Genomic DNA, 26,576 nt, shown 5'->3' on the forward strand with positions numbered 1-26,576 from the left:
GCCTCACTACGTCAAAAAGACGTGGTTCAAAATTTATGCGGTAAGTTTCTATTAATTAGTTATATATACTTTAATTTTTTCATGATTTATATATATTTCTTTTAAATAAACTAATTATTTATTTAATTTTTTCCACAGCAAAAATATCATTGGACCTTGGGGGTCACTGAGAGGGTGAGGAAAGCGTTTAACGCGAAGGCGAAAGTTCGCTTGTTGGACACGGTCTCCAACTGGAAGGGTGACTGGATCGTGAAAGGGTATGAGCGTGGCAAACCCGCTGAGCTCACCACGGATGTGTGGGATGGCCTCATCCGTTATTGGCGTCTTCCTGATTCCATTAGAATTGCCCAGTCTTGCTCTAACTCCCGTAACACGGTCGATGAGCACGGGAACGGGCCGATGCTTCACACTACGGGCCAAAAACCCCACGCCGGTGTCCTTATGGAAATGGTAATTAAATATTAAATAAATTTTTTAATATATATATTTTTATTATAACTTTCTTAAATGTTTTTTAGGCCAAAGACACGGGACATCTCCCGTCTCTTATGGAACTTTACGAGAGGACCCACAAGAACAAGGCGGACGTATTTGTAGATGGCAAGTCCGAGCAAATCTAAAACGACGTGGTTGCTCGGGTTGAAGACCGCCAGACCCAGCTGACCCAACAGTCTACCGACGGATTACCTGTCATCTTATCCACACTTGAAGTGGATAAGATTTACGAGGAAGTAAATTTTCTAAAATTTTAATTTTTTATTATTCATTTAATTTAACTTTCAATTTTTACTAACAATATTTATTTTTTGTTTTTAAGGTTGTCCCTAAAAAAAAGGGACGGACGTTGGAGATTGGTTCCGTCAACGATGTTCCGAGAGCAACATCGTCTTATGGTCAGCGACGGGATGATGAAGTCACTCAGCTGCGTAACGAGTTGGCCTCGACAAAAGCTCGTATGGGTGGAGTCGAGGGCTTCTTGGACGTTATAGCGGCCACAAATCCGGAATGGGAGTCCATGTTGAGGAACATGCGACAACATCCCATTCCAGGCGAGTCATCCGACACACATAACGAGGCGGATGTTGCGAGGAGGAGTGAGGATTTCTACCAGGCGATGAACGACCCTTAATTCTTTTTTTTCCGGTTGTATTATAAATTCAAAACTTATTTATATATAAAATATTTTCGTATTGATTTTTACTTTAAATTATAATTTTATTAATAAATTAAATAATTTTAATTATTTTTTTAATTATATTTTTAAATTCTGTAAAATAAAAAAAACGAAGTAAATTCGTAGCTAAATTACGACTTATTTACGTGGAAAATTTACGAGGAAATGACGAGGAAGGTTAAACGAGTATTTTACGAGGAAATACTTTCGAGCTATTTACGTGAATTTTACGAGGAAATACTTTCGAAATATTTACGTGTAATTTATGAGGAACTCCTTTCGAAGTATTTACGAAGAAATATAGTGACCTCCTTACATGGAATGATTACGTAGTCTTTACGACGAAATGTTTTCCTCGCTAAGTTACGACGAATTGGCGAGGAAATATGCGTTACGACGAACGAGTAACGACGAAACGTGTTTCCTCGCTAATCCTTCGTAAAGCCTCTTTTACGACGAACTCACGAGGAATACCGCCGTCGTTAAGCTCATGTTTTCTTGTAGTGATTTGACATTCATTTGATGGGTACATAGAATCAAACCTTAACTTCGTGTGGACTTGATGCTATACGAAAGTTTTCATGAAGAAGATCGTTAAACCTATAAACAAATATTGGTGATAAAAAGAAAGATAGAAAAAGTCTCTTGTGTTATTTGGTAAAAACAAGGACAATAATAAAGGATTCTTTTACAATTTTATTGAAAGAAACTCAATTGTAAAAGATAAAAACATTTATGTTTGAGAAGAAACTAAACATTTGGGTTTTGTAACCAAGCAAAGTATCCTCCCAGAATGCCTAACTCTGTTATACACAAATGTTACACAGATCAACTTAAAAGCTCTCTTTGGGAAAACCAAAAAACACATAAAAAAACTCACTCTTTGCAAAGTCTAGTTCTTTACAATAATGTAATATCTTCCCAAAAGCAAAAAATAAGAAGAAAAGATCATTCTATACGCAAATTCCTTGCAGATTCAGATTCCATGGATCTGTAATCATCTCGAACTCTAATGGCTCTCCAGTCAGACTCTTCTTTGGTCTGCCTCAGAGCCATGAAGTGCAGTGCGTCACTTCTAACCTGGTATATGTGGCATGCCCACGGATACGAGTCAGGTGACGACCAAACCTTCTGTTCCTCAAACTCTGTCTGCTCAGCCAGAGACGTCGGCATGCAATACACTGTGTTGGGCTCTGGCTCCTTGAAACTAGCAACTGCAACGCATCCAGGAGATACGAATCCTTCAGGAGCCCGCGGATGCCAGATCGATACAGGACTTACGTAATCATCTAAGCAGTTCCTCCACACCTGACGAGTGAATAACAGCATGTATCACTAGTCAAAAGACACACTTATTTGCATCGCTACAAGTTCACGGTTGAGAAAAATTCAATGGATTAAGGGGTCAAACTAATTGATGAGAGATACTTACGAGGTCATAACCCACTGGAAGTGCAAACACTCCCTCAGTGTTATTGTAAACAGCAGCAACATTTGGCGGATGGCTACCAACATGAGCTACATCACCCACTGACACAAATCTGGGAAAAAAAGAATGACAAAACTGCTTGAGTTTCAAGAACAATCCAGCGCAACTACAGTATCATCATTATCGCAACAAATAATACTTACCCCTCTGGACAACTGGGTCTCCAGATAGTGCACACTCCTCCATCTTCAGAAACCTGAAAGCAAAGAAAAACATAATTATTGTAAGGCAAACTTCGAAACGGTTGATCTTTAGGTGAATTCCTAAGGTTTCGTCTCATAAGGATTCTTATTTGACATCTATTGATGACAAGGGTGTGAGGTCCATGGAAGAAATTCGAAAATTACCTGCTTTTTGCACAGAGTACATCGACCTTTGGATTCTCGCTCACTACTCCAGATTTTTGAGAAATTGATACTATGTTTGACAAACTTTCTATCATCTGAGACAGAACTTGAGGAAGAAGAAAGGTCTCTTGATTTTATAATAGCCTTGTTGCTGTACGATTTCGAGTCTCTTCCATCAGCCTCGTTCCAAGCAAAATACACATGTCGCTGGCTTGAAGGAACCTGCGACAAGAAGATATAAAGTCTATTAGGTGCGTTGCATTCGCACGAGCTTCTAGGCTTGCCAATGTAAAACATCGTTTATGGTCAAGTCGATATTATTATAACACAGAAGACCAAAACATCTTGAGAATGGTCATTTCGAATGAAGATCTCCTTTTATTCAAAATCAATTCATCTGTTTCAAATATTAATCTAATAAGTAATAACTATGATGAGATAAGGAATAGCAATGACCTTGAGAACATGATTTTTCATGTTAGACTGATATGCTTTCCACATTTTGCGCACTGCTGAACAAATTCGAACAGCTTGGGGTTCTAGTACATCTGATTCTTCCGACACGCTGCACTTAATAACCTGAGCAAAGCTCTCTGACTTCTGAAAGGTCTTCAGATGCAGTATGAGATGCGAGGGCCTTTGGCCACCTGCCTTTGCCAATTCCAACGCCATAAGTTCCTCCCAAGGCACATCCCACATAATCTTGCTGGGTTTCTTATCCATCTTATCCAGATCAGAGCACTAAATGGAAGGCAACAACTCAGCAAATAAAATAATTTTAAGATGCAAATGAAAAATCTCCTGGCGAAATGGTATGGTAGTCGGTCTGACCTGTAATAACACAACTCTCTTGTTGGTCACAATGACAATGCGTTTGTATGGAACAAGGAAATGTTCTTCATAGCAATCAGATAAAGCGAATTTTGAGGGTTCCCTGAATATCTCTGTACAGCCAAAATGCCGACTTGCTTCCGCTAGGTGCAGGAGCATCTGCAAAAACAGATAACAAACAGAAATCAGAACCAGCTTGGAAGTTTGAGCATGAATGGTAAGCTTGACTAGAAGAATGCAAATTAATAGCTTTCTGGTAACATTAACAACAATTATATTTAACTAATGCATGCTAGAATAGCCGACTTGTAGTTAGAAATTTTGGATTTGGTCGTAGACTAAAGCTTCCAAAATTTCTCAATATGCAGTCTCACTAATAGACAATAAAAAGAAAGTGAGGAAGTACCTGGCCTATAGCTTCCTTCTCATCATATTCCCTGAGTATACCATCAGCATGAACTGCACGGGGATTTCTAATTCTCTCCAAAGCGGTCCTGTTGCTCAAAACCTCCAAACAACGGGTGCAACTTGCTCCAATTCCATCAACAGTCAATGAGAAAAAATCTAATGCACCACTCATTGGTTGTACGAAAAATCCTAGGAAAGCCCGTCCTACCCCATGGGCAAACCCTAAGATACCATTTTGTCGGGCACTCTCTACAGGCTTCGTAACAACTCCTGATACCCCGAAGGCAACACCCTGTGCTAGGGCTTCAGTTCCTTGAACAAAAGCATCACCTACACCAGTGATCCGCCTCGACCAAACCTGATCAATTTTTGAGCCCTCTATTAGGCAAACTGCCAAAGTAATCAACTTAATTTTGTTGCAAGAAATATGTACCTGTCTTTCCCTCAGATGTAGGAATTGACCATCAGTTGAAAGCGCCGCAAATCCTCTACTAAGAGAAGCCAATGTTGAGCTAGTCATACCCAAAACATCCACTGAGAAAATCAAATGTAAGGGATTGTGGATCAGATCTCTCCATATGCGATTTCCGATGGCTGGAAGTATTGAACTTTTCCGTATGAACCGATCTCTGTGCATTACTCTCCTTAGATGGACCTAAACGTAGATATTTTTTTGAAACATTAGCAACATTCTCGCTCTCTTTTTTCAGCAGTAAATATTCCGAGTATAGCAAAATGATGAATTAGCTTGTGGTGCCAGGAAGTAGAAAGGCTTTCTAGCCACATGTTGTTCCATGACAATCCAAGTAAAAAAAACTCTCCTATGATGTCGTAAGATCTTCTGAGCTACTTATCCCATGTTAGGAGTCAAAAAGGAACATGACTGAAACCAGCTCATGCTTCAACAGTTCTTAATTTACAACTAGTTTTCAGTTCGCACAATATATAGCCAGCTAATCTACCATGAAACGGAACCACGTATCCATAGTTAGTTCTATTAATAGACCGTGCAGGATGTAACGCTAAGAGAATGATTGTAGTTCACTATTTCATTTCATTTATGGTAATAACTTCAAAGAAAATCAATTACCTGAATTTTGAATGCATTTCCAACAGCAGACAATATCGGGCTCCAAACACCAAGAATTCCATGAGGCCTCTGAGCTGGCGCTGTTTCCAGTGAGACCTTTAGCCTTACCTCTGAAACATCTATGAGGCTGAAAATCAAAAACAAAATTAGATTTAAAATTTGCTCGATTTGCATGCCAAAATGGCCAGATACTATTAAATTTAATCCCCGAAAAATGGTAAAATTTTATAAAAGGCAAGAATACTTTATATGTATCTCAGGATCAACTTGCGCGACACTAGTACTTTTCGGGAGACGATCCATCTGGAGCTTATTGCAGAAGTCAGCCGAAGCCCAAATGATAGGCTCGTGAATGTTTACTCGCCAAGTATTATCTGTCACCTATCAATCAAATAGCAAATCCATCATGCACTTCAAATAGTATCTTATATGTTTGAGTACATTAAAGATAAACCTGACTAGAATACATACCCGTACATATACATATGGATACACTTGAATGCCATCAGTTTCTTCATTACACATAGTAATTGTCATCTTCAGCACTGGTTGATGACTGTCTCCAGTGTTATCTGGTGCCAGTAGAACTGGCATTAGAGTTAGAGGTAGCTGGTTATCAATCTGTAAATTGCCCAGAATGACTTTGAACCTGTAAACCATAGAAAAGAATTGCTTGTTCAGATTTCCGGAGGTATTTCATGCGGTTGCATCGCCTCCTAATACGAGAAATTTACACGAATGTGCAACCTAAAGACCACAAGTTTGTTGATAACACCATGTTTGTTGATAACAACATGTTGCCTAAAATTAGCACATTTTGATTCGTATTTTCCAAGCATAGGAAAGAACATGAAGTATATTCATATTGTAACCCATTTATACGTGAAAACAGACATAAAAAAAAACAAAACAATACTGCAATATTTGAGTTTACCTGCTAGTTCTTCCCTCATCATACCCAGTGGAGTAAGATACGAAAACTTTCTCAAGGTAAAAATATGATAACTCTTTTGGCACGTGATCTACAAGAGAGATCCCCACTAGTCCCATTTCAATTATGAACTCCAGAGTGGTGGTCTTTTGTTCTGAAGGTGTCTGACGAGTAGAATATCTATTATTCCCAACCGATGTTAAAGATATGATTTCATGAGGACTCTGTGAAGTACTGTCATCATCAGTGAATCTAGCAATCTTGATGTCACCAATTTCTTTAACATGAAAGTTCACCTCTAAGTCCCTACACAATTCAGAATCCACAACACCATTTTCCATGTCTAGTCTGAAAACCCCAGAGCGGTGATCATTTTCAACCTTAGCATCCAAGAATTTCTGACCATAAGGATCTTCCCAAGCAAAATTTACTGTCGTAAGAGGTTCCAACAAAACCCACGAATCTTCACCAAAACCAGATTGGCGGACACTGATTCTTTTGACAGCTGTTCTATTCTCAACCCTTGTTTAAGAAGTTTAAAACAGAAAAGAAAGAAATAAGGAAATTAATGATGGTTTCACAAATATGTATTTATAAATTCTAGAGAAGATACCTCATAGGACCATTGCTTGGTCCAAGTCGAAATACAACAATAAAGCGTGACCCTTCTTCAAATCCCCGTATCTCTGCTTTCAAAAATCTACGAGCACCATTTTGACTCCTTAATACAAGAACAATTGTGTCTTCTCGAGCAACTTGAACAGGAAATGACCACTCTGTTTCTCTTAACCGAACCTGAAAATAGGCCAGGGAATAAAAATTATACATCATTAGATAATAACAGAGATGCTCTTACCTCTCAAATGAAAACATACGTGGTGGCCAGGGGGAAGCATCCACATGCCAAACAATTTAACAATATAAAACATAATCGATTTGCATTCAAACTTTAATTCACTGCTCACTTCAAGAAGTGTCACTGGTTTGACTGAGAACATATCATACTACATGCTTCCAGTGGACATCCTAAACAACAGCCTTATTCATTTTTTTCTCTCGCAGTTTTGCAACTCATTGACTAAAGCAAAGATAATAGGAATAAAAATTAAAAAAAATCTGCAACATTAACAGCTCACCTGGAGTTCATCTCTCCCACTTGGTTGGAAAACAAAGGAGACCCGCGAATCATATGCATTGAGTACTTTTGGTTCATCGTCACTGTTAAATTTAATATATATATCTTCACCGATCCTGTTGGTGAAAGTCATGAATGGTCGAACAGATATGATCTGCGAAGTAAATTCGAGTCAGCAAGTAATAATAGAGAAGGTGTAGAAAATAAACTGCTTATTACCTTTGTAGGAACTGACTGATAACCGCAAGGTTTTGTAGACAGAAATAGCCGCATGCATTTTCCATCGGGATCATACGCATCAACATCCAAAGATCCATCCTATCAAAATAAGTACGAATCATATGAATGATAGGGTAAGCAAAGCTCAATTTTAGAGGAAACTAGTCTATCGAACAAATAAAATAGCATACAACTGACCATGTCACCAAGGGCAGAAAGATCTTTTGCAGGACCATGTTGCTGATTGCCAAACTGAGATATAGACACTGACATGCCCATAAGTTTGAAATTCAAAGTAGAAGCAATTGTATGACCTTCATATATATCTTCTTCAGTTATCTCCCGGACTACTTCGTCATTTTTCTTATTTCGAAATGGAAGACCAAACTTTTTTGTTTTCTTATTCCCTGGCAGATCTAAAAGTCTAAGTGTAAGCGAGGGACATCTTGCAATCGAAAACCAGAACGGAGCATAGATTCTGATCATCTTCGTCAAAACTTTCTGCTGGTCATCATAAGTTTGCTCCAGTGTTATTTGAGCAACCCTGTTCGCATACATTCAACAGTATGAGACCAAATAAACCAGAACAGCTAAAAAATTGTAACACTTTAGCAGAAAGAAGAAGACCTTCCAGTGGCAGAACTTCTCAGATCAATTGTCTTCGCAGGGACACCATTTGGGTGAGATACAAGGACAGCTTCCTGCCAAATTCGATAAACCAAATAACTAAACAAGGGAGAATAAAAGAAATGGAACAAAATGTGTTCCTAGCTGATGTGAATCTAGGTTCGATTTCCAAACTTACACGCATTGGTAGCCATACTCTTTGCGGCAGCAAGGAAAAGTATAAAGGCTTCCTTATATCGACAGTATGCACCTTCACAGTTTCTCCAGAACCAATGAATTCTCTGCTCTGAGAATGACAAATCAAATCACCATTGTCTTGCTTCTCTAGCACTGAGTACTCAGCTCCAAATGGAAGATAATTTGCTATAGAAAACGGTGATTTGACCACAAGAGTCCAATCCTGAATAGGGTCCGAACGTATATCTTTAGCGATCTCTGTTGCTTGGGTTTTCAAACAGAACCAATAAATTTTATTATGTCCGGGAGAAGTACTGCTTATCTGAGTACAGCATAGCAAGTGCTCAGATTCAGTAAGAGACGATATACATATTTCAGACTCTGATTCACAAGCAACCTCTGGTTCCCCAGGCCTTGACACCACACAACTCCAAGAATATTCAGAACCATCAATCATTACACACTTCAGCTTCAGGACATACGATGCAGACTGTGTCAATCCTGCCAAGGGAACCGGTAATATATCGCCAGGCTTCAGCAACCCAATTGATATATTTGGAAACGAGTGTACTTTAGCCTCCAGGCAGAGGTCAAGAAGGTACTCAGTATTGTTTTCCACCGAAACTAGAGACCTGACATTTACGTATCTGTTTCCATCCTCCATACTAACTTCACTAGCAACAACATCATTTCCCAACCGCCAGCAAGCAGCAGGTGAAGCGTAATTCAGCCTCACCGTCGTCCAAGGACCCTCAATACTAGGACTTACTTGAATAAATCCAGATTTCTTTTCACTTGAGGATTTTCCTTGCTCCACCATTTTCGATTTAGCTGGCAACAGCACAGCACATCTTATTTTTCCACAGTTCTTTCTTTGATCCCCTTGGTTCATGCTCTGCAGAAAACATGAAAAAGGTAAGAAAACTGAAAAAGGTAAGAAAACTATTGCATTTATCTTTTGCAATCTTTGAACCCAAAAAGCCGTGACATTTGCATTTTTAATATCATATTTGGACAATGAAGTCTACATAGGCGAAAGGCATTCAAGTTGAGGTTTTTTACCATGGTAGACAAGTCTAACCAGACAAGGTCATTGGCATAATTGTGCTCGTATTGGTTGTCCTTCATATATCGTGCTACCTGCTTCAATGGAGCTGAAAATGCGCCAACAGGTGCACCTAATTTATATACCAAAAATGAAAGAAACACTTAACTCAGATTTATTAGTGCTTGAGATAGGACGAAAGAATGAAGGAAACAAACCATTTCCGACGTCCGACACTATTAATTCCAAGAGATAGTCATCCTGGAAAAATAAAAAAACAATAAAATATCAAAGCCGCAGCAACCTTGATCTTGAAGACCAAAAAATAACAAAGAGAAAGAAATGCTCTTAATACAATTTATTCTTAAGTTCTTGTGCAAGAGAGGTACATGCACCAAGATTAGTAACTAAGATTTGCCAAAGTTATAGCAATGCATAAACTGTTTCTGAATCAATCTGAAGAACTTAAGTAGTAGAGATACAAATAAAATGGTGATGGACATAAGAATCCACAGAGACTAGGAACACGCTCGTTTGAAAAGAAACAGAACTGCCAGCAGTATTCAGGGGATAAAATAAACGTTAGGCCAACAAAAGAATGTTAGACATAGTGGAAAAGAGAGAATACCAGCGAGTCAATTTTGAAGAAAAATATTTCACTCCAGTCAACGACTTCCAGCTCAGAGGAAAACATATTTGAAACACTTCCACAAGTACGTGCACATTGCTGGCAAAGCACTGGCTCCGTTCGGGAGGTCTGTTTGGGAGAGAGACGTATAACTCCAGTGTATTGATGAGAAGACAATCCAGAAATTCTTGGAAGCTACAAAAAAAGGTTATTCCATATAATACATTCTCCAAAGAGTCTATGAAAAACGAATATCATAAACTTAGTAGAAAGAGTCGCATGGCATCAAATGAAATCACTTCCTTGCTTTATTACCATAGAAAAGTTAAAAAAAAAAGGAAATAAAAGGAGATGCATGAGAGCCTGAGCGGTAGAAGTATATGAAAGAAAAGGCATCACGAAAAATGTGACCTTTGTTTTAGGCAGAAAGGTACCTGTGCATCCACCACAATAACTGTAACCATTATTCTAGGGTTACTGCATAGTTCTCCTCTGAGGTGAGAATCCAACATATTGGTCAAGACGGGAACTTTTACAGGTCTCATGTCCCCAGATGGCATCTTTACAATATCTTTAAATCCTTTGATTTCGGTGGGTCTAATATATATATCCTGCCCAAGCTTGTTTTGTGGAATTATGAAATAGGTTTTCTTCTGATGCACCTCAATGACAGATTTTCCATTGTCAACTAGAGGAAATGCGCCCTGTAAGACGTAGCAAACATAAATCAAGAGAGAAAGAAGACTGCGTCACCATGTGGCACATAGGAACCAAAGGAGAAGTTCTCACTCTCTCTTTATGGTATTCATGGACGTTGCTAAGGTTGTTCCAACTAGAGTACGCCTGGATAATTGTATTAGCATTTGAAACTGAGAAATTCACATTCAAGTCCGTTGTAGATGTCAAGCGTAACTCAGAAACCGCACCAAAGGATCTAGGGTTGAACTGGTACCTACAGCCCAATGGAGCGTAGCCATTATATAGAATATGCTCGACATTAGTTGGAGTAAATAACAAACAAAATAAACAGAGCAAATCACCCGCAGCCACAGGTGTTTAGACCTACACATTTCTGTAATAATGAGCTTTAAAGTAACACAAAATTAGAACAAAAAAAATACCTTAAGAATCCATCTGCAGGCTCGATGAGAGGCTCCCACGCTTCATACTTATCATTGTATGACCTTGCCGCTAAGGAGAAGTTGATGGTTGACTTTGTGTAGTTGGTTTTGCCAAGTAATCCAAAACATATATTACTCAAAGATACATTAACCAATGGAACCATCTGCAAAGTACATAGATACGCCATTATTTTCACGCAGATAAGTACGCCACATACGTTTATTTGTTTTTTCTTACCAGTCCCCCGTAGTCATCAAAAAGCGCAGCAGAAAATGTCCCAATTTCTGCACGAATGACCATGTTATCAATTCCCCCAGGCAAATCCTGGTCTGCTAGCTTTAAAGCAAATCTCCTTGGTGGTTTTTTCAAACCACTACGGACGATAAAGGTCTTCAACTCATTGCCTATGCCCCATATACTAAACGGTTCTACCCTCTGCCACACATCAGAGGTATCCCACAAACTATCTTCAGCAAAACGATCACCAGCTACCATATCGCTACGAGCGCATTTCAATTTGGTTAATTCGTATGGTTTTGCTGAGCCTTTAGATGCAACACAACCCAAGGAAACAAAACCCGGTGGAGCTTGAGGCATCCAGAAAGATATACTTTCTACTCCTCTGTGTTTCTTGACACGTCCAACAAGTTGGAAATCAACAGCGGCTTTAAGGATATCTTGCTCACCATCATCACGAAGAACCACACAAGAGTTTGGAGGTTCATACCTACAAATTAACCCCCGAAAGTAATTAACATGCGCCTTGCCACCAGAATAGAATATACTAAAATGATATAGTACATCATTATGACTTACCCACTAACAGCAATGTCTCCGAAATACGCCATCCCCTCAGTAATGATTGGTCTCCATACTGAAACTTTCTTCTGCGAGCCTGAGCCCCTATTCCACCATATCAACTGAAAGGAAGCAACAGCTTCAAATCGCTGACCAGATCTAACAGAACTCAGTGGCTGTGACTGTCGCTGTATAGGCTGAATATTATCAGTAGTACGAACATCCACGTAGCTGGATTCTTTTGGCAAGACTCCAGTGGATCCAAATAATATATGACGTAGCTCGTATGGTCTTCCTGATAAGCTGAGAGAAGACGGATCCGCAGGTAAGAAACTGCCAACAGAATTATCCACCCGCCAGAATGCTAAACTTGATTGAGAACTGCATTGAATACAAAAGCAAGCCTAAAATGTCAAATCATCAATGAAGGAAGATAAACCACACTGAGGTGACCAGCACAGACGTACACTGAAGTACTAAAATGGAATCATTTATTAATATTAACCAAAATCTGACAAAAAAAAAACAAATTTCTGCATCTGCAAAAACGGATACTACCAACTAAATTCCAGTTCGTTTGAAACAAGCGCATGAAACCAATATAAATCACATAGACACATGGCAAAACACATACGAAATGTCAGGAAAAAAGACATTAAGCATGTTGGCACATCTCTACACAAGGGAACATGCAGCATTGTATCCATGTATTCAGAAAGTGAGCAACTACTAAAAGTGAGAGGTTCGTTGCAGCATACATATCTGTTGAGCTGATTGCTACACAATCTCTGAGAGAACAAGGGGAGACGGAAGAAGCTAGAATGCAGAAGACAGAGGCCAGTGGAGGCGGTGTACATCCACTGGATACAACACAGCTTAACGCCACATAACCCTTTGGTGCTTCAGGGAACCAAATGGAACACAAATTGTCTCTTTCATCTTTGTCATCCGTTGAAGGATCACCTAACCCGTTGGAAGCTAAAGGTGACCAAATCAATCTGAAAGATAAAGGCCTCTTCACTCTCATCAAATTGGTGTTGACAACAAGAACCCCTTTAGTAGGTGGTTTGTCCCTGCCATGTCAAAATAAATTAGTTGATTCACAAAGGCTCTTGCGCAACCTATTTAAAAGTATAATTTAGGATGGATGACTAACAATGGTGTCAAATAGTCGCCAAGACTTGCAAAACCAGGAGGCGGATGGGGTCTCCAGAATGCATATTTTTGATCTGTACAGGGATCTGCATGAAATGTAAGTAAGTACCACGTAACAAACCTTAAATGAACCGATAAATTTCAGCAATAATTGGACATACTTCTGATGATCCCGACTTTATCAAACTCTGTGCAGACGACAGTCATTTTTCTGGATGTCATCCTTAGAAATGATAAAATGTCTTCTTCAACAGCTATAAACAATCTCAAGATGCTGAATGAGAAGTTCATAAATATGTTTGAAACTGAAAGCTCTATGTTAGTCGTCCCAGAAACACTTGAATACTTTACAGAGGTGTCGAACGGTTCCAGAATTTTCACTCCATTACTCTCCATGGTCAGACCCAATGTATGAGCACTCATTTCAATTTCATCATTCTTTATGATTACCCTGCACCAGAAAAAAAAAAACAGAAGGAAAGACGATAAAACTATGAACAACAGATGTGCAAAAACTTCATCAAGCTTTAAGCAACGAATCATATGCTTAAATTTCAGCTCTAACAGTAATATCACGGAGAAGCCATTGACCTGCCATAAGCATCCAGCTGAGCATGCAAAAGTTTGTTGGAGAGTAGTGGCGTTTTAACAACGTCTTTTGATGTGTTGTAGAATGTAAGTTCTGGGCCGATAGCCTGCAGCAGCGGAAACGAGCTTCGAACATTTAAAATGGAACTTTTCTTGGCTTATCATGCCCATACAAAGAAGAATGTTAGCAACAATAAGAACCTGAAACTCAATGATCATTTCCGTGGACTTCTCCGTTGTGATGCTAGGAGATTGGGAAACCGGATCTTCCTTGCTCTCAGAGTCTTGTTTGGGGGCTTTATGATATACTTCCAACACAACCCCTTCCTCTCTCGAAACAGAATAGCTGCTGTAGGCTCCCAAAGAGATACAGGAATCCAAAAATTGGCCATTCTTGATCATAATAGAAAGAAAAGTGAGAAATTATAAGGACGACAGAAATAATAAAGTTCAGATTTGACAAAGAAATAATGTAAGGACTTCTGTTGTACCTTGAAGATTACATTTCTGAAATGCAACTTTTTTCCACTTCCCACATATATAACAGGCTCTTTACTGGGAGAAGAAAGGATGCCTCCATGTCTATCTTTCAGGTACAACGTTCCACCATTACCATCATAAACAAAATCATCAAATTTCTCATCTTCAACAATTAAAGGACCCAGAGGAGAAAGAAACGCTTCAGCAGTTTGTTGCTTGTAGATAGACTGATCCATGATGATTGCGTCGACCATATTAAGGTTTTTATCCTCTTCACTTGATAGGACACTTCCAATAGTAGGGACAAAAAACTCTACTACGGCCAGTAGAAAATCCAAAGCTACAAGCAGCTGTGGCCTTTGGATACAGACGGAAATAAAAGTTGACGACTGACCGAATTGTGCATCAAGAGTGAGCATCGAAGGAAGCGGCCTAACATCACTCCCTTTGGTTACACGGGAGTGAGTTAATCCCTGATCTCCATCAGTCAGAGAATGTGAGTCACCAAAATCTAAGTCTGCAGGTCTTCCTACAGCAAGTCTAAACTCTTTTTCAGTTCCTTCACGGTTGTCAATAACACTAAATCCCTTCAACGTTGCTGTAAGGAAACCCTCATCGTGTGTATTGGATTTGTAGAGAAGCCAGCCACCAGAGATCTGTAAACCAAACACGATAGGTTTAAGATGTTAACTCAATGTGCCATGAGATTGTTAACATAAATTTAAGAGATGTTAACTCAATGTGCCATGAGATTGTTAACATAAATTTAAGATGTTAACTCTGCTGTAAAATTCCCATTGAGATTGTAACATAAAATCTCTACGAAGCAACAAACATGAGAAGAAAAAGTGGGAACAAAGAGGGGGAAGAGTAGAGTCCTATAAGAACAATAAAATTGCTGATCCACAGAACTAGAAAGGAATTTAAACAGAAGCCTGATTTGATAATGTTAAAGAGAAATTACAATAAAGCAGAAATCAAATTACTGAAGTCTTTCTGGAGAACCAATTCCGGACTGAGTCAAAGTCTTATTCAAGATTAAACTTCACAAATGCATAGGCCCAAATTCTTAGTCAGAAGTTTGACATCAAACAATATTTGGTCAATCACTTTTATCCCCAAAATCTATCAGTTATGACAGGTCCAAGGGACATAAGAATACTATATACTCCTAGATAAATATGAGTCCATGACAATTGAAATGAATGGTACATGGAAAGCGGACCTGTACAGCAGCCAACGGCGCATCTCTTGCTGTCCCAGCATACAAACACAACTCAACCAGATTGATGACAACAGAAACCTTCATTGATATCCAAGCATCACTTTTTTCAGTTTGAGCAGCATTAGGATCCTCAGAAGTAAGAGTTTCAGGTAAGTTTCTTGACGATGCCACAATATCACCACTCAATGGTGGCACGGTATGCGGAATCTCAGAAATATTAGACTGTGCACACTCTGTCAAGATCTGGTATTCCCTATTCGAGAGGGCTGCTCTTAGTTCGTCTATCTGATAAAGCAGAAATTTAAAGAACGTATGAGTAAGAAAGTATCATGCTACAGACTGGATATAAGACATTATCCTTTACCTCTACAGAGGCTTCAATGCTCGGTATCTGATGCAACAAGTCTCGCAGAGACCTGTTAATGGTTACAGAAACCCCATTCACATCTTGAATTATGCTTTCACCTATTTCAGCTCCAGAACCAACATTAAGGTTGATATCCATGACCTAAGTTAAGGTTGTTTTCGTCAAAAGGTCGTAGAAAAAAACTAATTGTACGATAAGGTAGTATGAATTTAAAGTGATATCAACCAGAATGAAATATGCTCAACCCAACAGCCAAACAACGAGAGTTCTCACCATCACTTTCATAGTCTCCATGTGAACTGCATTCAGCTCGTTTTTATCTCCAGCAAACCACTGAAAGGTATTGTTCACAGTTATATGCACAACATCAAGCTTCAGGTAACTGCAAAGAAAAGAAAACCCGAAAAGTAGAGAAGGGTAAATCAACTACTCTGATAAGTCCAGAGAATTCATGGGACCAGTAACTAATATAACAAAAATGTGTCATGGAGAAAAAAAATGGGTGGGGAGGGCGAAATCAAAATCCAAGCATGAACTTACTCAGGGCTCTCAGTATGTCGAGGCATAACAATTATAGGCTTCTTAAGAGATAGATCCAACTTAAGAGCAGGAGATCCTTCAATTTCGCTAGTCGTAAACCACTTCTCGGAGTCCGTAATTTGATCCTTCATCTTGACAACCCCTTTTGAATCGCTTGGCACAAGCCCCATAAAGTATTCAGCAACCTACATTGCAGAGACTGATTGTAGGAAGCAAGACAAATTTACTCGCATCTATGCAGAGAGAATGAACTACCTCTTGAATAAAGCGATTCAGATAAACAATGCGCACTTCAGAAAGTTGTCCAGAGAGGCAGTAGTCAAAACCCTCATGGTCTTCATCAATGACACTGAATGATGTGAATGCCAACTAGGAACGGAATCAAAGAAATTAAATTAATACGGAAAAAAACTCATGCATCTCATCTACACATCAATTCATATTCAACGAAAAAAAGAAACAAACAACGAATACCTCAACAAAAGAAGTTCCTCCAGGGTCTCGCATATCACAGATCCAAAAGTACATATGGTTGTCTGGGAGGCTGTCATCACTGATTCGTAAATTTCCAAGACTTGCTGTAATACTGAACGAGTTCGGGAAGACCTTCAAACAAATGGGAATCAGTACGGAATACCTTGGATATTGATAGTTCTGAAGCAAAGAGAATCATAAATAAAGTTTGGAATGCAATTCAAAAAGTATAATCTAACCTTAATATCTGTTAGCAAATTGTCTTGTGACAATGTCGCAAACTTAGTTCCATTCTCATTCATTAGGAATATCTGCGCCCGAGCCATGTTCAATGCCAAGTTGAAAATGATTCTAGATTTCCCCTTCCCTAACAAACCCTTAACAGCTGCATCCCTGGAATCTTCAAATCCATTTCTTTTCGGTGAACTTTGCTCTCCAGCGACAGGAGAGCTGTCCTCAAAAGATTCACAGCTTGGATCTTCAACATTGATAGCATTTACAAACTCCAAAATAGCAAGAATTGTTGGCCTCCGGCAGTAAAATGATAATGTGGCTAGGCTTACGGTCACCTACAATGTGTGAAACATCAGCCACAAAAGATAGTAAGCCTTGACTTTAAAACAACGAAAAAAACTAACATCTCCGGACTGAAAGATGTATAAACAGAAATCTCTTGACCTGATTATCAATATTATTATATTGAGGTGACGTCTGATGGTATATGACTATTTGAGCCTTAACAAAACTATCCAGAGACTCAATTCTCTCACTGCTTGGCATAGTGATATTCCTGTTGTCGACAGGGAGCAATCCATCCATTCGACTAAAACTGGGGGTCCTAAGAGATGTATAGTCAACGGAGTCAACCAAGATCTCTGGTGCTTCATAAAATTTTTCCTCCCCTTCGCTAGAAGAAAGATCATTTCCTTCAGGGTTCTTAATCTCAGCATCTTTAAAGGATGGAAGCACCACAGAAGACTGAATAAAAGATCTTGCTAAATAACAAGATTCATTTGAACCAGAACGGCTCACCAAATCTTCTATTTCCAAAGATTTTAGAACAGTCCCAATAAACATATCACTCCCTCTCACCGAGACTTCAACCTGGTTCGACAAAGACAAACAGACATTCATAAAAAGGAATAAGAAATGACAAAGATAATTAAGAAGCAGATCATTTACCTTCCCACCTATGGCCCTAAATTCAAACAGTTTACTCTCTCTTGCAAGAAGCACCGCCATGAAGGAAGCATCGTGCTATATTAAAATATACTCAGTCAAAGCATGTCCCAAAATAACAACAAGCAGTGGAATTTCACACGCAGAAATAATCTATATTTACCTGTTGACCATAGCTGAAACATATTTTGAGTTCATCAAGCACACCGGTTACATATAAACTCTCCAACTTAGACAAATCCCAAATATCGTCTTTATGTTCTGTTTCTGATTCCTCACTGTCAGATGACGTATCAGAAAGACCGGCTATGGGAGCAGAACCCTGTACATTAAAGTGAAATTTAAACTTAAATCATCTATATAAACAGGTAGATCATCAATGGAACTGTCTCACGGTAAGACGTCCTATTAATAACTGGAAGCAAGGTTCAAAATTAAATTTACCGAGGCCCGGTAGACAGCGCTCTGCAAACGGCTGTGCCAAGTCTTTCTGGACTCTTCAGAATCAAACATTAATATGAGTGCATTCACATCCTCCATAACCTAGAGACCATAAAATTAAAATATTCAGCGCCAAAATTCATTGAAGTTTACAATCAAGATCCTTGAACCCTCATTGATGAACACACAATAAAAACATAAAAGTCACGACCAAACTCCGCCTACATTTATTAATTCAACTAAATGAGATGTAAACCTTCTCATTGATTCGAGAAGCATTGCGAATGGACAAGACGTGCTCTACTCCTCCCGCGAGTTCTACAGGGACTTTGTATATATGCTTCCCACGTAAGCTACAAAAGATACAAATCCTTAGATATATGACAAATACCAACTAGAACGAACAGATATAGGAAAATATCAAAACAACTAGTAACTTTAACTACTGGGCGAAACAGCATAAAATTTTAGGTAATGAATTCTTACACTAGATTTATGAACCTAGATAACTGGACTTTTAGTGGGTCTTTAGTTAGACAATGAAACTTAATAAGCCCCTTAAATAGCACAACCGAGAGAAATTCATTTCTTCCGTGTCTTTTTCACCGTGACTTCACTAGTTATATAATACAATGCATAGCATTGGTTTAATTTACAAATGGCTACGATAACATAAACATTGAGCAAAAAAGGCAGTCTTGCCAAAGTCTTTCCACATGTCAATCCTCGTATCTTATTCATTGTAAACACACGCAAACATTACATATAAGAGTACTGCACTTCATCGAGTTTGTACAGACCATCCATTTTATCTAAAGTCTAATCCATAAAGCCTCATCCATTTTATCTAAAGTCTAATCTATAAAGCCTATCACTACTATAACGAAATTGCAAGAGTTCGAATCATACCTGGTATACTGCTTATAAGATTTTGAGTTAGGACTTTCCAGCACGTATATAAAAGGACCAACTAAACATAAGTACCGCCGCTGCCATGTAGCTTCTCTGCCCTATTCATGGATTTGACAATCGAATAAATAACTAGTGTCCAAGAAGATAAGAGAGCTTGCAACCACAAAAGTGATTATGGTACGTAGAACGGTACTGACCTTCCAGCTAAGTAAAGACAACCAACCCTCAAAATCAGCTTCTTCCCATGGACGAAGAATGTGAGAGCCCTCATCATCCTTAGTTTGAAAGATCTGTGCAACTTGCATCAACCTATGATATCGAGCTGGTGAGAAGTGAAAACCTAGTGACGGTAGCCGCACGGCAAGTCTGGTTGACGGGTACGATGGGTTTGGCCGACGAATCTACAAACCAAAACAGGAAACAATAGTGCTAAATATCTATAGTTTGAAGCATAACTCTTTTACCAAAATGTAAATGCCAGATGTCCAGAATTTTACCTGTTGTAGTTTTAAGAGTACCCCACACTTGTCAATAACTGGCAAGAAAGTAACACTGCTTTCCTTACCAGAAGATCTTTTCGAGGATAACTGTTTCCAGGAGTAGTCACCATCAACAAGTAATGCAGACACATCACTCAAAACTAAATCAAACTGTAGATACATATCCATTTCCTCTGACAGTTCACGCTTATAGTCGTCCTGCAAAATTTGCATGCATAGAATTTAGGGAATGTGCATTTAGAAAATTCAAATCATATTGTTAAAAAAGTTGACAGCTGACACTTTTCTATTTACCTGGGAACGGATGACCAGGTTACCCAAGTCCAGAAGAAGCTTTGTACAACGATGGTTATCAGGACGAAATTCGGTTGGAATTGTGATTTTGGGTGCTGCAAGGTCTAAGTCGAGCAGAAACCTGGTTGTTTTGTAAAACGTCATTTACTAAAACAAGCATGGGCATAAATTTGACCACGAGCTCATGAGAGTACGAACAGACCTTGCATGATCTTTCAATGCTCTATTCATTCCTTGTTGAGCAGTGCGTCTAACTTCATTAATAGTTGACTGAGACGGTAAGCAAGTGAATTATAATGATTAAAGTGGTTCCCACGGGCAGTTGAATATAAGTAAGGAACAGAAACCTAATTCGAACAATTTTTGAATACACTGCAAGGATCAAGCTCTACAAATTGGAAAGTTCGAACAGAAATACTGACAACAAACAGAAATGCATACTTATTAGATCCCATATTACCATTCCTTAGATTAGATATACAGTTAATAATGAGATACCATTACCAGGCTATATAAACTCAATATGCACTCATTTTTGTCAACTTTTCACACCACAGCAAATATTAGACACACCTGTACAGCAGCTGCAGTCTCTAAAGCTATTGTCTGGCTCACAGCAGTACTGCTTTCGAAGAAGTTGACAATTCCATCAATAGAGTCCTTCAGATACTGCAGGCGGCACCGCAATAAGCCACATAATTTTTAGAAAGAACTGCTTATACAAAATTTTCTTAGAGAGAGGGCACGCACAGTCATATAACACGGAGAAGCTTTTGCAACAAGACTCCAGTCAACTTTAGCATCAAAAGGCTTATAACAGAAGGACGCAAGTACAGAGTGAGAGGCAGGGGCACTCTGCAAGAGAAGAGACATTTTTAAGGGATTTTAAGAAATCACTGACAATGTTTTGTAGCCTGAAAAAACAAATTCCACCAACAAACCTCAGCAAGCGGACCACTTGGCGATGACAAGCGATATCTTCCCAATTTAATGTCGGCAATCTTTGTCTCGGGGAAAAGCTTAATGGAGCAATTAAGATCTTCACATGATAACTCAGCAAGGCATTCCTTATCCCCATCATAAAGTTTTGAAGCATTACGCCTCATGTGTACATCCAAGAATGTATGGAGAGCATCAGGTTTTGCATTGTTGATAATTGACTGCTCATCACCTTCTTTGTACCCTATGACTTTATTTAACCGTTCCCAATCTTCATCAGTGAATTGAACAGATTCTCCTTCACCTTCAGACACTTGACTCTTCCTGAAGGCATACATACAAAATACTTTAGAAAAAAATTGGGAAAAGGAGTTGGGAATTTGGAAGCAACCAGGGGAGCATTCACCCTCCAAACGGCCACCATGAACTTTTAGCCTGTTGTGCCTTCGAGTAATTTTCTGCTTGCACCGATCTCTCAACAAACTTGTGGGCCAACATCCTTCATAATAAAATCAAGGATAATATTCACAATTAGAAATGGTTTGTAAATTACCCTTACTTTCGACATCCTACTCATGTATCGACAAATGAAAAGAAAACAGAGAAGCATCATAGATACAAATAGAGAAAGAAATAACGAATTAGTCCTAATGAAAATTTATAGAACTACACAAGACCAAACGTTTGAGAAAGCTAATTGATCTGCTAAGATGCAACTAAACAATAATATTTTACCTCCATTGCAAAATGACTTCGGTATCAAGTCCCCGATCAAGGGCCTTGATTTCTTCATCATCATCAACCACTGTCTTACTGACATCAGATTTCAGCAACGAAGCATAACGCGTAATGTATCTCTTGCGTAAACTAGTGTACTTTAAAACGTGCTCCCATGACATTCTCCCGCTGTCATAAAGGTAACAATCTCAGAAAACGTAAACAGAAGAGAAGTGAAGTTAGGAACCGCAAGGAAACGGTTTCCAAAACGAATGCAAATTATAGAGAAATACGGCAGTAGCAAGACGACAGAAACGAATATTTCTAATTCGATACCTTGCTATCTTAATTTGTTCTGAAACAACTCTGAAAGCATAATTCCACCAAGACCGTGCGTCACTTTTAACTGAAACAGATGGACGGTAATGTGCATATTTCAAACGCTGATTAAAAGCAGAAAAATTATCAGCAAGTTTCATGACATCCCTGTATCCTCCCTGAGACAAAAAAAAACACACACACACAATCAAGACCTCCGCAGACATCCAAATAAAAAAAGAAAGAGCAGGAGCCTCAAATTTTGGCTTAACCTTTGATAAACAAAGTGTCACATCGTCCAAGTTAACATATGCCTTCTGCAAAGGTTGATCAGTATTGGAAGAACCATTTGCTTGGGACTTAATGTACTTTGCATTCCCTGAGACAGGTTGCAGAATATAGAAATGTTTTCTCGTGAGGTCTTCAGCTGGCTTACCATCTTTGGTTCCGAATCTAAAAATCTAGAAATATGCATGCACCAAAAAATTAGATTTTGGGGTAAGAGACAAATTATGTTCCACTATATACATAACTTTGCTTATGAATACCTGATCCCACTCAGAAGGAAGTAAATCCTCCCATGGTTTGTCAATATACCACGGAGACATGTCAGAATCAAGATAGAATGCAAGCCGATCAAGTTCAACAGACTGCAAAAAGGCAAACATAATTATAACAGGAATGTAAAGTGCCTTTGTTTTCTTTCTTGGCAGGGGTGTTCCTTTCACCATGCAATTAATCCATATATGAATTCCACATAAAGTTTTGCTCTATATCACTAACCCTTCTGGAGAGCACCCTAAGTCAATCTTCCTCGGGTGCTTCTTACAATACCCACATAACTATTTGAACTAGATTATTAAAAACAAACTACCTAGCTACTTACTACAAGCAAGCATAAGCGCAAAGATCTTAACAAAACACCTTCCCAAAAGTATAAAACCGAGGGACAGAGACCTTTATACAATGTTTTCCATAAGACCAGAAAAGCTTGTGCCAGAAAGATATTAATGAACAAATTTATACCTTTTGGATGGAAGCCAGAGTGCCGCCAGTAATAAAGGTCTCCTTCCCATTCTCATCAACTGTTACAGCTAAGAGTTTTTCTAGTGTAAAACCAGCTGAAAATGGGTGGCCGGGATTGCTGCACTTATAATGTAAGCTTTAATCACAATGGGAAGACAATCAAAAACAAGAAGAACAAAATTGTCATATTCTATTTACCTCTCTAGATCCTCGTATCTTATGTGAATATTTGATATTGACAGCTTCAAGTTTCCCATGACTGTGTCGACCAATGATCCTACCCATGATTTGTTCTTATAAGAGAACACGAAAAATATGGTAGTTAGTTTAATACAATTTCTGAACACACACTATCTACTTTGATGAGTAGCACTAGCCACACCATTTCCGTATGTAGTCGACGAGCTCTTTCTACTAGTTTCGTTTCCATTTCCTGTATATTGCAAACATAAAAGTGATTCAATGACTCAAATCAGATAATGAAAATAATCATAACATGAGCGACCTATCTCACCAGTATTAGCTTTCTTTTTTTCTCTTGGATAGAATCCTCACTACATCCTTCAACATCAGTTGCGGGTTCGGCTAATAAAAAAATTCGGTCAAGATAAACCACTACAGGTTCCTGGCCAAGCCTGCTCCATGGTACCTAAAATGATTTGAAACGTATCAGTAAATGGGTGTAACCGAGTGTAGAAAAATCTGTAAACAGGAAGGTAAATTCACTGAGAAGATCCATGCCCAGAAAAAAAAAATCGATATCACCCCGAAAAAAAATATATACTAATGTATGATATTGCGTCACTTACAGAGACTACCACAGCAGTTGAAATACAATTTGTGAGCAAATGTGTAGAAAAACGGGAAGAAGATTAACGCACTCAAGCAGACATACTTTAGCTTAGATACAATAGACAGAAGAAAAAACACAACACACCTTGAGTTTGACTGATCCAAGAAATCCAGCTTTAACCTTGACAGGTAATTTCAAAGCATTAAGCGCTTCTGGCTTTAGTTGCATATTCTTCAGCTCCACATCTCCTGCGAAATTAAGTAGAGCCAAGAGCTAATTAACAAATGAGAAAACTAAAAATCCTTCCTTTTATTCACTCGATCTGTTCTTAGTGGCAAATGGGAAAACCAACTAAGCATTTACGAAGTGAACAATCAATGTAAACGATGAAGAATGCAAGCAAGCCGATATTCTCGATCATCTTTGAAGAGTTCCAACCAAGTAAAAAAATACTCCCACCCGTGTTCCAAAATCAAAGAAGCATGACTATTGGGTATTGACTTTGCCGTTTAATAGAGCTATACGAATATTAAAGCTCTTCGAATAGTCGAAACTATGTTTATCCAACTACAACACAACACAAAACCTAACCAGCTCAATCAATCAAATTCGCTACACAGTTGAGACTAACACAAATTAAACGAGAAAGTTTAAGAAACCAATCTGACCTTGCCAGACACTGATCTTAAGGGCTTCCTTACTCAATCCCCTAACGTAGTTCCCCAAGTACCGCTGCAACAAGTAGGCTACTTGATCTTCCAACATCTTCGTATCCTACAAATCAAAAACTGGGAAAAAAACAAAATCAAGCAATCTATCGGAGACGATGCGTGAATAGAGAAGAAAACGCGTGGAGTGGGTTCGATTTGGATCGGAGTAGAGAGCGGATTGAAAAGAGGAGGAGGCACATGAGGAGGAAGATGATCTTTTCCTCAAGAACACGCAAGGAGGAGTTGGAATTGTGAATTAGTCATGACTTGGAGAGGAGTTACGGCTCCGTTAAATGGAGTATTAAAAATATCCTCTCCGATTCTTGGCGGTGCTGCTTATCAATTGTTGCCTAAACAAGAAAATTAAAACATTTTTAATTCGATATATGTACCAAATATATTTTTGTCATCATACATTCAAATTTACAAAAACAATATTCTGAATATTTTCTTTAATATCTTTATATATTAAAACAGAAGTCACAACTTTGATTTATGTGTGATTTTTTTTAAAAATACCTAATGGATCTATTCTTAGAAAATTATGTTACATTTAATATTTAATCTTATCATTTAAATTTTGGGCCTACCAAAAATTTTTATTGGGCTATCAATAATTGGATTTAAACAATAGATGATCCATTGGATTTATAGATAGTATAAATTAAATATATATAATTTAATGTTGTAATACCTCCTTATGTTAAATATTTATCGATGTTAACTTTTAAAATTATAAAGAATTTTTTTTAAATAACAAAAATTATATTATCTAACAATGATTAATCTTTACTACTTTAAACCAATGAAAACAAATTTTAAACTATATAGTTTATTTTAAAAATTAAACAAAAACTAAATGTTTAATTATTTACTCGATAATATAAATCTATGAAGCGAAAAGTTTAACTTTTTAAAAACTTTCTAAATTTGTGAAATGTTACAATATCTTTGAATATGACAATAACACAATATTTTACTATTCTTTATATATATAGTTACGATTTTAACAAAGGAATAATAATCCAGAAATATATATATAGAAGAAGATACAAATACATGTGAAATTTTGAAACAATCTATTCAATGAAAAAATATACCGTAAACTTATTATGTTTTAAAAATTGATAGACACATATATATTATAATATATACAAATTTAGAATTGAAAATAAAATATTTATATAAAAATAAATGAAAACAAAAATTTGCGCGGTTGCGCGGGTCGAGATCTAGTTATGAACATTAAATTAGGAGAAATTCCAATGGATAACCATTTTTAGTTTATTTTCACAAAAATAGCCTATCAAGGAGAAAAGTGAACAAAAAAGGTAAAATATGCATTTATACTCCTTGGGTTAACTAATCTTGACTTAGGGTTTAGAGTTAAATGGTGGATTTTGGGGATGCGTTTCAAATTTCAAAAAATTAAAAATTAAAATTTTCAAAACAAAAATGGCTATTTTGGTCATTTTTTAAGGCTTTTTGTGATAAAAACTTAAAAATGAATATTTGAGAGAATTGCCCTTAAATTAATATAAACTAGGTGTTTTGTCTGCACATGTGGACATAATTCTTTTATAGATAATTATTAATAAGTGTATTATTAGTTTAAAGATCAAAAAAATAAAATAAAGGGGTAAACATTATATTTATATTATTTTATGAATCTTTCAATTTCTTAATTTTAATTTTTATTGATTTAAAACATTATTTTAGATAACAACATTAATATTTTATTTTAAAATATGTTGTTATTTTTAACCAGTTTTTATTATATTAATTTATACACAATGATCTAATTAAATAAACAAATACATAATTGTTAATATAAAGTGATATTGTTAAACTAAATTTTTGAAATTACCAAAACCTACAAAATCTCAAAATAAATCAA

General features: G+C 37.7%; 1 protein-coding gene across 2 annotated transcripts; it reads right to left on the bottom strand.

The window, feature by feature from the left end:
• Nucleotides 1-1,847: 1,847 nt before the first annotated feature.
• On the bottom strand, nt 1,848-25,037 carry LOC111211994. 2 transcript variants are annotated; one of them, XM_022713359.2, is made up of 63 exons: nt 24,638-25,037; nt 24,114-24,217; nt 23,691-23,825; nt 23,559-23,609; nt 23,375-23,469; nt 23,177-23,294; nt 22,699-22,800; nt 22,423-22,611; nt 22,169-22,329; nt 21,851-22,021; nt 21,522-21,614; nt 21,118-21,439; nt 20,927-21,031; nt 20,750-20,845; nt 20,379-20,446; nt 20,177-20,297; nt 19,880-20,080; nt 19,580-19,783; nt 19,380-19,480; nt 18,727-18,823; nt 18,474-18,572; nt 18,193-18,351; nt 18,033-18,107; nt 17,529-17,954; nt 17,090-17,419; nt 16,851-16,982; nt 16,632-16,745; nt 16,377-16,561; nt 16,110-16,218; nt 15,834-15,977; nt 15,470-15,754; nt 14,256-14,900; nt 13,966-14,157; nt 13,768-13,871; nt 13,338-13,627; nt 13,178-13,262; nt 12,780-13,094; nt 12,040-12,402; nt 11,461-11,950; nt 11,223-11,386; nt 10,891-11,053; nt 10,536-10,805; nt 10,102-10,296; nt 9,692-9,734; nt 9,491-9,606; nt 8,430-9,323; nt 8,252-8,325; nt 7,823-8,168; nt 7,625-7,723; nt 7,407-7,559; nt 6,884-7,065; nt 6,274-6,792; nt 5,811-5,988; nt 5,584-5,720; nt 5,340-5,466; nt 4,683-4,904; nt 4,248-4,607; nt 3,842-4,000; nt 3,467-3,751; nt 3,011-3,232; nt 2,807-2,859; nt 2,607-2,715; nt 1,848-2,482 (listed from the first exon to the last, which is right to left on the bottom strand). In XM_022713359.2, exons 1-63 carry the CDS (start codon nt 24,732-24,734, stop codon nt 2,123-2,125), a joined length of 12,603 nt encoding a protein of 4,200 aa, XP_022569080.1. In that variant the 5' UTR covers nt 24,735-25,037; the 3' UTR covers nt 1,848-2,122. The 2 variants fall into 2 exon arrangements, with proteins under 2 accessions (XP_022569080.1, XP_022569081.1); XM_022713360.2 differs by lacking the exons at nt 21,851-22,021; nt 22,169-22,329; nt 22,423-22,611; ... (5 more) ...; nt 24,114-24,217; nt 24,638-25,037 and having other exon boundaries at nt 21,507-21,614.
• Nucleotides 25,038-26,576: the final 1,539 nt, after the last annotated feature.

Source organism: Brassica napus, chromosome C8 (genome assembly GCF_020379485.1).
Source record: "Brassica napus cultivar Da-Ae chromosome C8, Da-Ae, whole genome shotgun sequence".
NCBI classification, from domain to species: Eukaryota; Viridiplantae; Streptophyta; class Magnoliopsida; order Brassicales; family Brassicaceae; genus Brassica; species Brassica napus.

What these genes read in the sequence shown, in the direction of transcription:
- LOC111211994 (XM_022713359.2), bottom strand. Translation starts at nt 24,734, where the DNA reads ATGTTGGAAGATCAAGTAGCCTACTTGTTGCAGCGGTACTTGGGGAAC. An exon ending in AGAAGTTCTGCCACTGGAAG is followed by an intron (nt 8,169 to 8,251) that starts GTCTTCTTCTTT and finishes GTATGCGAACAG; the next exon opens with GGTTGCTCAAATAACACTGG. An exon ending in TTTCTGCCCTTGGTGACATG is followed by an intron (nt 7,724 to 7,822) that starts GTCAGTTGTATG and finishes TTATTTTGATAG; the next exon opens with GATGGATCTTTGGATGTTGA.